At 48.7% G+C, this 17,519-nt stretch overlaps 1 protein-coding gene across 3 annotated transcripts in view; it reads right to left on the bottom strand.

Moving 5' to 3' along the window:
• Positions 1-6,482: 6,482 nt before the first annotated feature.
• The window catches only part of CAB39 (calcium binding protein 39), an 87,497-nt gene continuing 76,460 nt past the window's right edge, over positions 6,483-17,519 (bottom strand). For all 3 annotated transcript variants that reach the window (XM_049614711.1, XM_049614712.1, XM_049614713.1), the window contains exons 6-9: positions 16,730-16,789; positions 13,837-13,902; positions 9,664-9,807; positions 6,483-9,066 (exon numbers count right to left, since the gene is read on the bottom strand). In XM_049614711.1, coding sequence (XP_049470668.1) covers positions 8,878-9,066; positions 9,664-9,807; positions 13,837-13,902; positions 16,730-16,789 — 459 coding nt within the window. In that variant the 3' untranslated portion in view covers positions 6,483-8,877. The remainder of the gene's footprint in view (positions 9,067-9,663; positions 9,808-13,836; positions 13,903-16,729; positions 16,790-17,519) is intronic.

Here is a 17,519-nt window from a genome sequence, read left to right on the forward strand (position 1 = left end):
ACGACGGCCATCGTGGGTGGCATCACAGCCCTGCCCTGCGCCCGGGGCCCATCCTCATCCTGGAGAGGCCCATCTACCTCAACCCCCTCAATCCCCAGCCTGTGCCTGGGGGCTGCTCCTTATTCCTTTGCATGGAAGCCGGATAACCAGCGGTTGATGTCACCTGCCCTCTCTTGCTTCTCCAGGTGTGGCCCCTGGGCCGCAGCACCTGGGGGCTGGTTAGAAGAGCAGAATCTCAGGCCCCATCCCAGACCCTCCGGACCAGAACTACTTTTTATCAAAACCCCTACGTGAGCAGCAAGCACATCACTGAGACCGGGCAGCACCTCGGAGGTGGGAGCACCTCGGGGCTGGGAGAACCACGGAGGTGGGAGCACCTCAGGGCTGGGAGAATCACAGAGGTGGGAGCACCTCGGGGCTGGGAGCATCACAGGGCTCCAGGAGCCTATGACGGTAAAACACTCCAGTCTAACGTACAAGGAGAGTGCCAGACGAATAGCTGCTTTGCTGTTAAACAGGCGATCAGAGTGGGAGGGATTCTGAGACACCCCCCCTTTGCTACTGTTCATTTTGCTCCTGGGGTGGGGGGGGGTCACAGGTAGAAAGTACACCAGGTGAGTTGTCTCGCAAAGCAGATACAGAGATCACAGGGAATAACTTCTGAAGCTCTGACTCCCCGGCAGGGGTGAGTGGGTTTCCTTTATTTAGGGTTAGGATGAATATTTAGAAAGGGGAGGGCGTCATCGTATGTGGAGGGCGTAGGGCCGCGCATGCACCGTGAGGAAACGTGCCTATTCACACAGTGTGATGTAAGTGAGGCTCGTGTTTGTCTTCGGGTGGGGACTTCAGTATCGTCATGAGGTACAGGTAACTGGGTCACTCGTGGGCCATTCCACGGTCCATCTGCGCAGGTGGAAGTCAGGGCTTGAGCTCAAACTGGTCTGGGCCGTCTGGGCCGCTTGAGCTCTCGGTCCATCCGGGCGGTTATGGCTTGAAGGGTAGTGTGGGTTTCCATCAGAGGATGCTGTGCCCGTCTGGTCCTTTGCCTGAGTTAAGAGATAAACTGGAAAGAAGGGCTCAAGGCAAACATGTGGGAGAGAGGCTGATGGGTATAAGCAGGTGAGCAGTAAAGGTTAGGTGTTGGGCTGCAGCTGGTGACAACTGGGCCTCAATTATCTGCTTACTGATGATTTTTGGAGGAAGGCAGGCAGCTGGAAGAGCGTGTGGAATGTCGGACTAAAGAAGAGGTACTGCCTGCCGGGTCCACTCCTGGCTCTGCTGCCTGCTGCTGTGTGGCCTTGGCCAAGTTGCTTGACCTCTCTCTGTGCCTGTTTCCTCATCTGTCAAATCAGGATCCCAGAGGACCCACTTATCGGAGTGTCCTGAGGATTGAGTTAGCCCTTGTAGACACTTGGTAATCACTCAGTCAATATTAATGAGGGTTGTAGGCGGTTAACAGAGAACCTTGAAAGAGTGGGGCTCTGTTGACATGGGTGGTTTCGGAGGATTTAGCACATGGAGGTCAGCAAATATTTACCTGCCAGTTACCACAAAACAGAAATTAAATCAATACTCATTCTTTTAAAAAAAAAAATAATTTGTTTTTGGGAGAGCACAAGCAAGGGAGGGGCAGAGAGAGAGGGGGACAGAGGATCCAGAAGCAGGCTCCGCGCTGACAGCTCGAACTCATGAATCGGGAGATCATGACCTGAGCCAAAGTCCGATGCCCAACTGACTGAGCCACCCAGGTGCCGCATCAATACTTCTTCCGTATTGCATCATCACGCAATCGAATTTCTAAGTCTGTTTCCTAAGGAGGGAAGAGAGTTTTCCCGATTTGAGAATGCTTGTTATAATTATCGTAAGGATGACTGATTTGCAAGTCCCAGACCAACACATCTCAAGGCGGAGCCAAGCAGGATTTGCTGTCGACTGGATGGGAGGAGGGGGTAGCCGATGAGGCAGGAAGTCCAGGATGATTGTTGACTTAAGGAACCAGGGCTGGAGGGGCTGGGGGGGTGGGGTGCCCTGGCAGGTGGGCTGACGTGAGTTCCGGGTTGGGCCCGCCTCATCCGGGACTGCTGTTGGACGCCCATGGGCCGTGGGTGGCTGCGGCTGGAGAGTGAACTCCGGAGGACGGGTTGTGGGTGCTGCTGGGTCCCCTCACATCCCTCAAAGCCACGTGGCCCTGGGGTTCAGTGGTATCTGCTGGGTGTATATCCCCCTCCCCGGGGCAATATTTTTGGATCATTTATTTTGTTGCCACCATTGTATTACAAAACATTTCAAGTGTTCAGAAGATACTACGAGGGAATTTTACAGGGGAAAATGATCTGATGGGGAGAAGAAACAGATGCCTCATGCAGAAAAATTCCAAATAATCGACGTAGATACTTGCTCTCAAGGAAGTGGAGCCTAATCCCCACTCCCTGAGTGTGGGCAGACATAGCAACTGTTTCCTGGGGACAGACTCGAAAGAGGGAAAGCGAACGAGCAGCTTTACTGCAGAGAAACCAGACCATGCCGTCTCCACCAGGTGATCAAGGTCAACATCAAGGGATTGAGTCACGGGGCTGCGCGCACCCTTGATGAGCTGTGATGAGGGCAGCGCTCTCTCTGGGTGGTCTCCTAATCAGGAGAGAAATAGACAGATCCCACCTGTGGGGGATTCTACCAAGTGCCTGTCATGGAAAACACGCAGAGTCTGAGACACTGCCCAGCCAAGAGGAGCCTACCGACACAGGAGGGCTAGTAAGTGTCATCGTGGGGTCCTGGATGGGATCCGGCACAGGGAAAGGGAAAACTAGGGACATCTGAGTAATGGATGCGCTTTAAGTATTAATAATACTTTCACATATTAATAGTAGGACATCAATATTCGTCCATTAATTATGACAAATACACCCCGCTAATTTACGACGTTAATAATAGGAGAAACCAGGTGCAGGGTGGATATGGAAACTCCCTGTATCATCTTTGCCTTTTTTTCTGCAACTCTAAAATTCTTTCAGACAATAAAGCTGCTTCAAAACCAAACAGCCATATACCCACCACCTAAATTCTGCCCTTCACACTTTACTGTCCACATCAGACATTACGTGTGTATCACGCATCTATCCGTCTCTGTTTACCTCTCTTGACTGGCCTCTCTTTTTTGCTCAAGACGGCACGTGGGAAGCTGGGACAGGTGGGCTCTCAATGCCACGGGGTCTCGGGGTCTCCAGCTCTCCGGGTCTCCGAGTCTGGTACGCTCTAGGAATGCCCCGTCCCCAGCCTCGGCTGTAGCTGGAAACAAAGAACTCTACTGTCACCCAATGGATACTTGGAGAAATGAAAAGTTGAGTGGTTGAGGGACAGCTGAGGAGGCCCAGCAAGGCAGGGAGCCCCTCTGGCTGGGGGCCAAGGCAGGACCCCTGACCCCTTGGCCAGTTCTAGCCTAGACCCGGACGTCTGCCAACTCTGGCCCCAGTTCCCAATGGCGCAGCCATTTCGTAAGGTTATGCGTACTACACTTTTCAAAAAAGTCTTTTCTGGAAGGAGGTAGAGCATGAGGGAACCGGGAGTCTTCTTTCCAGTTCTGCTAGTATTTTTGATGACCAGGAAGAACAATTTCGGAGCAGTGGCAGGGCCTGTCCAGCTGCTTTGGAAAGAGAAGTGTCTGGGGGCAGGGGCGTCGGCTGACGGGGCTTGGGGGGGCCCCGGGGCACCGACGGGAGGCCCAGGTCTGCGGCCTGTCTGGGGCCACAGGTACCTGGTGTCCGGCTTTGCCACACACGCTGTGGCCACGGCGCCTCCTGAATATGGAGGCGAGAGGGACGGGAAGCGTGTGACCTGAAGGGCGGGCGGCACAGCTTGGTTGTTCCACGTCCTGCTCTTCTAAGAGGGGCCCCACCCATGAAGCGGCTGACCACAGGCGTGGCTGCTCATGCCTCAGGGTTAGGAAAAGGAACAGAGTGTGCCTTAGTCTGGGTTTCCCCAGCAGCAGAGCCCGGGACAAGGGTTCGAACACTGGTCATTTATTCGGAACTTGATCCCAGCAAGCCCCTGTACAGAGTGGGACGGGAGCCAGGGGAGGGAAAAGATCGGATACAGGGTATGTCATTACACCACTAACATGGTGGTTTTGGGGCTCCGCCCTGCTGGGAAGCCCCCCCCTCCCCCCGCCCATCCCAGCTGACGGCTGAGGACGCTGGGGCGAGGGCTGCTTCCAGGGACTCTTAACTGCCACCCTTCTGGTGCCCTGGCCCAGGGTAAGTAGCTTCTAGAGGGCAGAAGCGGGTGCTACGGGGAGGCTCGGGGCCCCGCTCGGTCCTCTGTGTGTTCATGTGTTGAGGGTTGGCACTCGACCCTACCCCGCCCGCCTCATTCCCCACGGGGAGAGGTCCACGGCGGGGCTGCCCGAGGGCCGGGGAGAGGACCCCTCGCAGAGTCAACGGAGCACGAGAAGGTACTATTTGGGTTAGGAGTGGGGCCGGGACGAGGGGACCCTCATCCCTTCTCCACACAGGTGACACCGTCAGGTGGGGAGATGTCAATCTCTCTCAAGCATGGAAGGGGGTGTGTGGGGCAGCTCACCAGGGAGGAAGGAGAGGAAACCGGCTGGGGCGCGGCCTCGTCTGGAAGCTTCCCCTGGGCTGGCCCCGTGGCTCCCCCTACAGCCTTGTCCGCTGCCCCCGCTTCATCTCCACGGAACCGAAGACCCAGGTGCTGAAGAACAGAACAGGACCGTGTTATTTCCACAGATCACCAAGTACGTAGGTGATAAAAATTTGTTACCGAGGAACAAATCAGGAGTCCTGAGGAGCTGAAGTTCGTCTGGTAGAGAATGCTGAAAAGTTGAAATCTTCCCCCTAAATCTCTAGTGGCTGTCTTCCGGAAGGGCTACCTAGAAAAAAGTACTGCACAAGTTATAGAGGACACGACCTCCTCCCTAGAAACCTGGCTGTCCCTGTACTGGGAGCCCCAGGTCCCCGGGGACGAGCCCAGCACTAGCCCTCGGGGCCCGAGGTCGTCGGCTCCCACCGGACCATCACGCGGGCAACCACACACCAGCGGGGCCGCGGCGGTCGCTGTGAACAGACGCCGTGCGGAGGCGTCACGCCACTCGTGAGGGGACACAGCTTTGTGCGAAGATCACCACCTCTTCGGTCGGCGTGAACCGGGGCAGGGACGAGTCTCCACGACAGGCGGTGAAGGCCTTTGTCCCTACTGACCGTGTCTTGGGTTCTAGACCCCGAGGAGGATCGCAGGCTGACCACAAGCGGTCAGGCGGGCGGGCGCTGACCGTCAGCGTGGAGAGGTGTTCAGACGGCTCCTGAGGGAGGCTTCCCTGTGGGGTTAGTTCCTGGGATCCAGCGCACAGGCCTTTGAGATTGTAGTGTGTGGGGTGTCTGGCCTCGTCCCTCACACCTTCCAGAAACAAAACGGCCGGAGAGAGGGCACGAAGCTCTGAAAGTGGCGGGAAGGCCGCAAAGGGCCGGGGAGGAAGAACGCTCCTTGTAAACCGAGCGGTAGCTGAAGGGCAGTGTGTCTGGGGGCATTTCTGGCAAATTCTCAGGGGATCACTCATTCATGACCTCGGAATGGCAGAAAAAGCCATCGGGCACTGAGCCCTCACAGAGCTTGGAGAGTCATGATCTTCTTTGGCCCTTACAAATAATATATATAAATAAGGAGGGCAGGGTAAGGGCTACACGTTGACCCCCGAGCAGCCCGAGACTCGCTTTTTCTTGGTGCGGGGAAGTGACACCGACAGGTGACCGGTGGGAAGTAGAATGTGAGCTAACGCACAAGTCCAGCCCTCAGCGTGGCCACTTCCTGTCTGATCAAAGGGCCAAGTCACAAGGTGTGACCTCACGGGGCCGTGTCATCTCTGGAGACGAGGGACCGAACTACCTGGAAGAAATAGGCAACGAATAAGATGTGTTCGGATGCGGGGTTGTGGCAAGGACACGTCCCAGGCCACGGCCCCAGAGAGCGGCGATCCCATTTACAGACAAGGGTTAAATTAAAAAGCGGGGACAGGGCTGTGCACCCCACAGCACAGGCGGCCCGGGGACAGAGGGCTCTCTCGCCCTCACTGTGATCTCACCCTTGGAACTTCTAATCCTTCTGCCGAATGTACAGTTTTACCCTCGAACGTTAATAATAAAGGGTCACAGAGCCATGGGCAAAGGGTCCGCTCCCCAAACGCTAGGGTCTAAAAAAGCGATCAAACAAGGAGTAATATCGTGCACGTGAAAGGCAGGGCGAGGGAGCTGGGAGCCCGGTCGCATAACACTCCAAAAGTCGTGTAACTTTTAAGGGAAAGTCGCACCAGACACCCAAAATCAAACCCTGAATAGGAAAAAGGACTTAGAAAGGCATGTGTGTTAGCTGTTTCCCGTTAGCTTGTGACAAAATGTGGGCCGGGGTGTCTCCTGACGGGGCTGTTCACAGAGACACAAGTGCAACTCTCTGGAAGACACCATAAAAACGGACAGCGCTGTTTCTCCAAAATTTTATTTTTAATTTAAATTACAGGGCCAGCCAGATATTCTGATAAGAAATTTACGTTTCCTCAGGAGAAAGGAAATGCTTTCAGGGCACTGTTAACAACTGTATACATCTCCGCCTTTTTTTTTTTTTTTAAGGGTTAAAAATCACATTGAGTAACTGTACCTGACTCATGTAAAATTAAACCTTTGTAACACAAAAAGAAACCACTTCCAGTATAATAGTTTTGGTGATATGAATATATTAAATGATCGTAACTTTTCACCTTTGAAGGTTTTCACATTGTTGTTAGAAAACAAAAACAGAACGGGTCTTAACTATCCCCGGCTCCCAACGCAATGGTGGCACATCGCCGATCTCCGGGACGTGCTGCACCCTCGCTGTGTCCCACACACAAGTGCAGGTGCCACCGCCCAAGTGGAAGCTGTTTTGTTGTTTCAAGTTCTAAGAGCCAGCTTGGCGGGGAAACTTTTCTGCCACTCGGTGTAACTGATGTTTTCGCACCAAATCCAGACACCAAGCACTGGACCGCGAGACCCAGAACGTTTCCTCACGGTCGAGTCCCCCGTTCCCTTCCTAAGTATCTTGGGTATTTTTCATTTCCGGGAGTTTGGATCGCTTTCCCGACTTCCAGTAGAAAAACGTGACTTATTTTACACAGATTTTGGAAAAGACAGCCTCAGGAAAAGCAATTATAATGCAGACTGCCTTTTGACTGAGATAGGATAAAACACATTTATATCTTCTGGAGCTATTTTCCTCGCCGGTATTCCCAGGAGGTCTGAAAACCTGCCGATGCTTAAAACATCAACTGGGAGTCTCATGTTGCTGGCTGATAAATAATTCAATTAGTAAGAGAGGCTAGCAAAGAGTAATTATATAAATTTCTTAATCAGCTACAGCCATGCTGAATTCAAACTGGCAAACTCTGATTTGTTAAGTTGTTAGTTGTGATCTTCGTATCACTAAGATGAACAGATACCATTCTAAGAACTTGACATAGATATGTTCTAGGAGACGTTCTGCCGTGGTCACAGTAACAAAGTGGTGCAAAATCAGTTACTTTATAAATACTGATAATTTGCAGCATTAAAGAACAGGACATTAAAACAAAATAAGTTTCCCCATAGGACACCTATGACTAGGGGCTCTTCTTTTCCTAAGAGAAGCCAAAGTTTTAATTATTCAGTTTCACAACTATTGTACTGGATTACTTACTCTAAGAAAGAAAAGGTGCTCTACAGAGGTTCCCCCCCAACCCCACGAAGAATCAGCATGAACTTAGCATAATCAGCATCATTCATGTCTGGCGAGCTCATGACTCAATGAAATGAATAAGGCCGATACTGCGCAGGGAAGCGTGGCTGGCTGAGCGCCAGGCCTACCGAACGGCACCCCAGTAGATAGCTGAATACAAAGGATTGGTTTCCATTTTGTCTTTTAATGCTGTGATACTTAAAAGTTAAATCAGCATTTTCATGTGATCGGAAGTCTTTCAATTACATATGAGCATTCATTTTTTTTTTTTTTTTTTGCAAAAACTCAATATTAGGTAATAGTTACATACTAATACAGTAACATTCCTCTGCTGTACAAATTAAATCATTTAAAAGAAAGGAGCATTCTAAGAATTATATACAAAAGAAACCTGTAAGCATTGTTGAAATGAAACGCAAGGTGTCACTGTTAGCTCTACTGGTTTAAAATACCTTCCAAAAAGTAAAATTAACAAATACCCTTCAACATATCCAGGTTTACAAGTCTCAAGAAAATCAAATGTCAAAAAATTCTAGAAAGCTGTGAAAAGCATATATACATTTTCCTCATGACCTTATGAAGCTTCACGCCTTTGAAAAGTTGCTATCGATTCATTCGCATGCCAACTTTATCCACCCCAAAAGCTCCTACCTTGGATACAGCTCCCCTCTGATCTCAAACACAGCTCTGCTCGATCTTCCTTCAGCGAAGGCGTACAACCTCACCACGAACCCACGCTCAGATCTTTAACAGAGATCAAAGCAAGCACGCAGGTTGAATCTGAAAACACCAACCCCCTTCTTCCCTAAACCACACCGTCATCTACACATCTGCCTGCAGGAGCCTAGCCAGCCACGTTCAGAACTCTCACAGCAAACAGAGTCCTCGAATTCTGAAGCGACACACAGATCAAGAAAAAGTCCACGTGTGCTCTAGTGGGCAAGAAAGCAGCAGCTACGTTCTCCAACTTGGACTAAAAAAAAACAAAAAAGGTAAAATGAAAAACCGTTCACTTAACAGCAGGTTAGCAGTAATGTTCCTCATGAACCGAGAAGAGTGCCTGATGCTGAATAGCTAACAGCAAACGCTGAATCTGGATTTACTATTTTAGGTGTTGATTGGAAATTAGGCTTCTTGCTGAGCTGGTCTCTTCAAATCCCTGATCTGTTTAACTAAATAGGTCTTCTCATCGTTAAATTGTTCGTCCTCGGTCCTGTCATTCTGAAACTTGCTGAGGAACTCTATGAGTTTGGTCTGGTTCTTGAGGAGGATGTCTAGGATGGGCTGCGTCTTGTTAGGATTGGCTACGAACACCTGCACGGAGAGAAAGCAGCATCAGTCGCAGGAAGGGATGAGACCCAGATGTCCACCCACAGCCAGCAGGGCACGCGTGGCACACGCCCGATGCTTCCCCGGGGCCTGTGGTCAAGTCATGGTTCAGAGGATTTTGTTTTGGAAGACTGCATTTTACAAGTGGGGGGGGGGGGGGGAGGTGGAGAATTACATGTTTCAGCACAGAAAAGGACTGACAGATTCATTCATGCTCTGAAATTCTGCAGCTTGGTATTAAAATATAGACTGATTTTAGAATAAAATGGGCAGAAATTATTTCTGGGCAAGGAAAGTCAGAATGGATTCCAAGTACTAAAACCTCCCGGAAAAGCATTAAAAAATGCACTAAAAAATGCTTTACTTTGTGATTAGTAGTAGTCTACATCAGAAATGAATGATTCTCCCCTTGTCCCCCAGTGCAGATGGTGTACCTTTCTGGGTCTGTTTTTGTCAAATGTTGTGCTACACAAATAGGAGCTCAGATGACCAACACGAAGCTAGTAAAACCACAGCTAGTGGTAAATGAAGTGAGATGAACAACTGGAGAAGGAAATCCTGCCTGTGGCTCCCATGCTGTACCTTAAACACGTGGAAGGCCTCAAACTGGATGTTACGACTCTTGTCTCGGAGGAGATTCATCATCAACTTGAGGTTCTCTGGTTTACTGATGTATTTTGTCATAATTGTGAAGTTGTGTCTGTCTAACAGTAGTTCACCCAGAAGCTGAGAAGACATTTAAACAATTACTCTTACATTATCATCGAGATTTCAAGTAAATCCAAAGTTTAAAAAAATAATTCACTTTATAATCATCACTGTTAAGCCCAGAACAGTAGGCACTCAAAAGACCGATGAGTGGAACCGAATTACGACCTACAAGCTACCGAGAGCCCACCACCTGCCACCCGACCACGTACACCGTTCTTCTGGGGGCTTAACCTATGCGGAGTCCAACACCGCTCCCTGGTCTTGACATGTGCCAGCGCACATTTGGCCCAGAATCTGAAACTGTCACAGCCTACTTTTCACATAAGCATTCCTGTTGTCTCATTAAAAAACAAAAACGGAAACAAAAAACTATCAAAGAAAATGGCTAGAAGATAGGTTATTGATAATTCTTTAAGTTTGACTTAACTACAAATCTTAGTGTAATTAATTAAAATTATTTTATTTACTTGGATTTCCCAGGAAAGAGTGTTTCAGGGCCAAAGGTTTCCACACACTTACCCTTGAACTCGCCAAAGTTATGCTTTTATCATACCTGATTCAGGAAAGTTTATGAGTATTTCTCTGTTCATTCTTTCTTTAGCAAACTATCCTGAAGATACTCTAGTTTTTTCTTAATGATTCATCATCACTAATGACATTAAGCTAAAAAAATGTCTGTGTCTCCAGGGCTTACTGAGTTCTAGAGTCATTATATACCACATCGGTGCTTGATTTTCCAACCGTCCCTGCTCGCTCTAGCTGTCTTCGTCTGAAACCAGTAGTCACCTCCTCATGTCAGTGAGTCAGCTTCTAGGTGAGGTCTAGCATGCCCGCCGTGGAGGAGGAGTAGAGTTGCAGTCCTTGGGGCTGGGGCAGGGGCAGGGGCAGGGGCAGGGGCAGGGGCAGGGGCAGAGGCAGGGGCAGAGGCAGAGGCAGAAGCTGGGCCCCTGCATCAGCCCACCTGGGCTTGAATCCTGGCTCCCCACTGCCTGTAAGCTATGCAACCTTGAGCACATTAATTTCCTGGTGCCCCAGTTTCATCATCCACAGTGGGAGTGGATGACAGTACCTATACCTCCTGAGATACATGCATAGTGGGAAATAAAAGCACGAATATGTGCAAGGCCCGTGGGACTGGAGTCTACATAGAGACATGGACTGAGCTCTAAGGGGAGGAAAATGCATGAGTAGAGTTATTCTGCCCTGGATTAATTGCTCTGGTTAATTCCTTTCTGGATTCTTGACTGTGTCCTAGATAGTTGAAAATTTCCAGACAACTATCTCTAGATAAGTAATATGTAATATTAAATAAAAAATAACCTGATGTGCAGGAGAACAAATCTATTCTACTTAGGATTTATAATGAAATTCTAGAAAGAATTCAAAAGCTCCAGCTCAGGTTTCACATCAATCTGAATCACAAAATGTACAACTATCAGGGCACCTGGTGGCTCAGTCGGCTGAGTGTCCGACTCTTGATTTCAGCTCAGGACGTGATCTCACGGTTCATCAGTTCGAGCCCTGCGTCTGGCTCTGCGCTGACAACTCAGAGCCTGCTTGAGATTCTCCCCCCCCCCCCCCCCACCCCGTCTCTCTGCTCTTCCCCAGCATGCGTGAGCGCACATGCACTCTCTCAAAATAAACTTTAAAAAAAAAAACCCACAAACCCAAAATATACAACTTTCAAGGTAAGAAGCAACAAGTATTTACTCTTACAAAGACTCAAAAGTTACTATTAAGCATGTGAAGGGGTACAGCTTTCCTGGTGTTCATTTTCTATCACAGAAACCAAAGAAATACCAAGCATGGCTCACTTGGTTATCTGGAGGAGGATAACTGGTAATTCTTTAAATTTCTTGAGACCTAAACAAAAAAGTTGGAGGTCTTGCACAGGGAATACACATTTGCTGGTAAAATAAATATAGGAATACTTAATGCCTGTGTAGCTGGAAAAAAAGAGCACAAGTAAAAATCCATGTTTAAAGTACCACTGGTTCTCACAATTGCTGCATGCGTCCTGAGGTGTCACAGAGCCGCGGGAGCTGGGGACCGGCCCCATGTCCGTGACCGAGGGCTCGCACACAAGCGGTCTTAACCGTCCTTTTCAGGTTGGCAATTCCAAAGTGGCCAGAAGGTCTTGAATGCCCTTCTCCTTATCAAAGCAACCCCAAGATTCAGAATTTGATTTGCGGACGCACTACCTTCCTCCCCCTCTCGTGAGAGGTATTGGCCCTGGAAGCTACTATCCTAGGTAGTCCTGCCTGGCCTCCTTGGCCTTGGAAGACACTGGCTCCATCCAGCTGCTCATCCCTGTGTGACTGCTGGGGAGACAGGGCATCCTGGCCCTCAGATATGAAGAGGTCACTTTACTGTGTTGAGAATCACAGGGGAGCCTACATTATACTATAAATATTACAAGTATATATGACATTATAGTACACTGATGTACAGGGAAGACAAATTCCTGAAACAGCTGCCAGAATTTCCACACCCACCCCTGAGGATGAAAGGACTGGCCTTACCGGCGGCCGTCGCCCAGCCAGCGCACCTGGAGAGATGACAGGATGGGCTGGGTGGCGAGGCCCCAACAGCGGCAATGAGCAGAAAGCACCCCAGCCTGAAGGGCCATTTCGGCCGTGATATATTTCCAAGCTGTGTCTATTACTGGTCCCCAACTGTAGGAGTTAGTCTTAAGAGAAAAGAAGGAAGTATCTGGCCAGATGGAAAGGATTCTTTTGGACATTTGGGTGGTAGAGAGTGTTCTAGTCAAAGGATACAAAGTCTAAAAGAGGCTCCTGAGGTCCTTTAGTCAATCCCCAGAGAAAGGCAAGGTCTTGAAGAGTGCTCTCCCTCTGGCAGGAGGGCAAGCAGGAATGGAGTCCCGATCAAAATGAATTTGGACACCTCTGAGAGGAACGACTCGGAGCAGAACAGAATTTGAAGTGGACCCAGCAAAAAGTACAGGTTGAGTTAGGATTGCGCCTTCCACCCCCAATCCTTTGTGAGCTGTACCTACAGTTCCTGTCAGCACCACTTACTGACAGAGTGAGGGGTATGCTTTTGTTAACTGCAATGAGAATCTTCTAGAGCAGAGGTCAGCAAACTTTCCGTAATGGACCAGAGACAGTCAGTGTTTCAGACTTGGCAGGCCCATAGAGTCTCTGTGGCCACCATTCAAATCTGCTGTTATACTCTAAAGCAGTCTTATATGATATAGAAGTAAATGAATGTATCTATGTGCCAATAAACCTTTATTTACAAAAACAGGCACTGGGCTGGATTTGGCTCATGAGCCCTAGTTTGCCAGTCCCTGTTCCTGAGTTTTAACTTTTTTTTTTTAAGTTTATACATTTAGAGAGAGAGAGAGAGAGAGAGAGAGAGAGAGAGAGAGAGAAAGTGTACGCGTGTGCATGAGCAGGGGAGGAGCAGAGAGAAAGGGAGAGAGAGAGTTTGCCCGAGCAGGCTCCGTGCTGTCAGCGCAGGGACCAGGCCAACACAGGGCTCAAGCTCACGAACCGTGAGATCATGACCTGAACTGAAATCAAGAGCCGGCACTTACTAGGCCACCCAGGCCAGGCGCCCCTTGAATTTAAATTTCAAATGGGAGTATGCATGTCCTGGCCTGATACAAAGCGGCCAAACCTGCCTGCGGTTGAAGGTTTCACTGCTCATGGCCGCCCCGCCCCCTCCTCATGCAACAGCCTGCGTCATCCCGGAAGCACAACAGCTACCAAGACTTCATCTAGTTGGGATGAGTCTAAGTTTCAAAAACAGGCTTCCAGATCTAAAATACTGCATTGCTAAGAGGTAGAGACCTCTTCAAAATTCTGCATATTCTATGCTGATTTCTCCACTTACAAGCAGGTGGGCAGGTGCCCTGTGCCGACCACAGCTGGACGTCGTTTCCACAAAAATCCTGACCAAGGGCAAATGCATTTTCCTCTCAAAGGTCTAAGACCCACACCAGCATATCTCCCATTCCCCAAACACAAATTTCACGCGCAGGGTGAAGAGAAGTAAAATACATAAAATAATCAGCCATACCTTGAGTGACTGTCTTTTTGTCACATAGTTTTCCGAATGAAGTAACTTCTCATATTCACTGAAGAACTAAAAGACAAGAAAACATGTATCAGGAATTATTTTCTCAAAGACTGGCAGAGGACCTTAAAAAGCTTGAGCACAAACTTCTAACACCACGAAGGCCAACCACTGCCCATCTGTCTCACACAGCCTTCCTCAGTGGCGCTCAGAGACCCTCAGGCCCCCGCCCCGAGGATTACCTCCAGGAGGGGGGCTCCTGGGACCGAGTCCCGCCCAGTGCCGGCCAGGCCCACACAGCTGGAACCTGGTCCTCCTCTGTCATCCAAACTCCACATGCATAAAACAGAACTCCTACCCTCCAGCTGTCTGCTCAAGGTGGAGTCTGGTCTCATTTCTTGGTTTTAGGTTAGAAGATTTCCTATTTTTTTTTTTATAGTTCAGTGAGTCCAAAGCATATAGACAAAGAGAAAGTCACCTATTCTTTCAATGCATCAGGCAAGAGGAGAAAATAATTAAAACCAGACAAGAGGAGAAATTCAACACTCTCAAATAGGTAGGTGTCCTAGAAAAGGTGGGACTTGGGCTCAATCTTGAATAATAGCAGGGATTTCATTTAGAAAAGGGGAGGAGATAAAATGGGAAGGACACAGCATGAGTGAAGGCTGGAGAATGCACAACGTGACACACTTAGGAAGTGACACATGTCCACCAGATTTACACAGTGCTGCTCACTAACAAGCACGGTGTCACTGGCATGGTGAGGCGTGGCAGCCGATCAAAGCAGGAGGTAGGAAATGGACAGGAGGGACACAGGGTCCAAGGCCACAGTTGCTAACACGGGGCCTATGCTTCATGAGGGGTCCTGCTCAGCCACTCAGCTGTGATGCAGAGCAGGGACTCCTCGAGGAGCTGCTCTCAGGGAACTGCACTTCTGTCACCTCACCTCGAGGGCTGTATCCGCTACAGGCCACCGCGATCAGATCCCCCTGAGAACGCCCCTGGGAGAATGTGTTTTGTTTTACAGATGTTGTCATCTTTCGGTTGATTTTGTTCCCCTGAGTGCTTTCGGTTATGAGAAAGCTCAGGGCCGAAGTGTACAGGATTTGAGATCGTGTGATTTTGTAATTTTGTGTAAAAGCAATCCTCCCGGTTTAATTTAAATTACCTGCCTCCTCACTTTCCTTCTCCCTCCCTCAGATCCGACTGTATTATCTACACATTTCTGTTAGTTGCCTCACATAAATATTCCTGAAATTTTGTTGACCAATGTCATCTATTGATAACCTGGCTGAAGGTTAATAATTGTAGTAATATTAATTACTAGCAAACTGACGTCAATGCCTGAAGTTAAATTTCTTGGAAATTGGTTTGTATCTTTGGTAGGCTTTAAACTAAGATACTGGTATGTCGGATTCTTTCGAATCTTTGAGGCCATGTCGTAGCACAAACAATCCGACTGAGCTGACGTTTACTGACGCTCACTGAGTTCCGGCAGTGCCCTCAGGCACTCGACACACATTCTTACTTAATCCTCACAACAACCCGCCACAACGCTTAGGTGCGATCACGAGCCTTCTTTTAGGGCTGAAGATCCTGAAGGCAGAGGGTGAACGAAGGCAGCCGCCCAAGGTCTGGCAGCACAAGGTGGGGCTGGTGCCCGAAGCCCACACTTCTAATTGCTGCAGAAAGGCACCCGTGAGGTGACTGTGCTGCCGTCTGAAACCAACGCACAAAGACACACACCACATCCCGGTGGAAAATCAAAAAAACCTGACCGGCAACGTTTAAGCCCCTCCTGAGACTGCCTCCGAGGGACCGGGATGCACTCAGCACTGCATGCTACCGAGTGGGAGGGAGAGGTGAACACACAGTTCGAAAGCGTAGATTCTGCCTCTGAGAACCTTACAACTGAAATTTAGTTGAAGAGTAAAGTGAACAACGAAGTATCAGCAGTGCCTAAGATTTCAAAAATTCAAACGACAAGTGAAGAATGAAAACCCACGCCAAATCTCGCGGGTCAGACGGGAATTTCAAGCGGACTGTTATTATCCTGACTTCTCCAAGAACACCCATCGTCGGGCCGTGGGCAGCGTGTAAGTCAGGCGGGTCCGGCCTAAGGATGCGCCCCTGGGCACGGCGGGGGCAGAGCTGGTGCGAGGTGGGGGCGAGCACCTGACCCTGGGACCTGAAGGCTGCTGTGCGGGCCAAGGGCACTCAAAATTGTTTATGTCGCTCAGGATGTCGGACATCAACTCAAACTGCTGGGCTAGTCCAGTGTCCTCACTTTACAAAGAGGACGGACTTCTGAATCCCCGGGGTAATGGCCTCGGCCATGGCCCCGAGGAGCCAGCGGCAGGAGCAGGGCTTCCCGAGGCAAGTGCTCTGCTCGCCCTCGCAGCTGCCGCCCCCCTCTCTCTCCCGGAGGTGGCAGCAGTGTGGGCAGCCGATGGAAAGGAAGGGAAACTTCAAGTTTGATAATAATTTTCTTTTTATCTTAAATGTATTAACTGAGGGTCGATGGGGGGTGGGAGATGCGGGGAGGGTGGGTGACGGGCATTGAGGAGGGCACCTGTTGGGATGAGCACTGGGTGTTGTATGGAAACCAATTTGACAATAAATTTCATATTAAAAAAAAATGTATACTGTCCTTTGGCAGCAAAGGGCTTTTACTTCCTCCCCTAAAGCAAGAAAAGAAGGGTAGCGTGTCAATCAAAAGATAAAAATTCTGCTTCTGACCAAGTAACAGTCAATACCTTAGTTCAGTAGAGAAATGATCACAGCACCGTCTAAAACCATTACATATGCAAAATAAGTATCCGGGATACAATCTAATTTCAATCTTTCATTTCTGGTACAAAACTTACAATTTTAAAGTAGAATTTCATATACTTACTTTATCATAATGCTGTTCCAAAAATTCTGCACTGAGCAATTTATGTCTTGTAAGTAAATCCTAGAGAAAGAAAATACACTATTTTACAGCGGTTCTGCATTTAAGTTCTTTTAGAAAGAGAATCCTAAAACATGCCACGCCATTTTACCTGATAAAAACTGTTGTTAAACTCACTATACTTAAAAACATTTGCACATGAGTTGTACTGAAAATGTGGATTCTACGGAAGAACAAATAAAATCATTAATAACTGGCAACTGTGATTGTGATGGTGACGATTGGTCACGGGTCTACAGCTCTTAGAAGGAAAAATTTAAAAACAAACACATAAGGCAAGAGAAATACAAATTCAAAGAAAGGGAACATGGCAATAAAGTGAAAGAAAAGTAAATGATTGTGGTAAAGTATCAAAGAGAATACTGCTTCTGGAGGAGAAAGAGGGAATTTCTTTCATTAGAAAAAGTACTGGAGGTTCCATTTTCTTCCTCCTAACTTCTGTTATATTTAGTTTCATATCTAATGAAGTCTTTTTTTTTTTGGATGCAAAAAGGTGATTTTATTAAAGCACAGGGACAGGACCCGTGGGCAGAAAGAGCTGCCGGAGACAGACTGTTTTAAAAAAGCCCCATTGTGTTATAAACATTAGCTCCTAAGTAAGCACAAGGCTGCCAAAGTGTAGGATCAAACATCAGAGTGACCTGGAGTACAGCTGCATTCCTCACCACGTGGCTTTCCCAGAAAACAACTCCAGGATCATTCATTCAGAAAACATATACTATGTGCCAGGTAA

This window comes from Panthera uncia (genome assembly GCF_023721935.1).
Source record: "Panthera uncia isolate 11264 chromosome C1 unlocalized genomic scaffold, Puncia_PCG_1.0 HiC_scaffold_3, whole genome shotgun sequence".
In the NCBI taxonomy this organism is placed as follows: domain Eukaryota; kingdom Metazoa; phylum Chordata; class Mammalia; order Carnivora; family Felidae; genus Panthera; species Panthera uncia.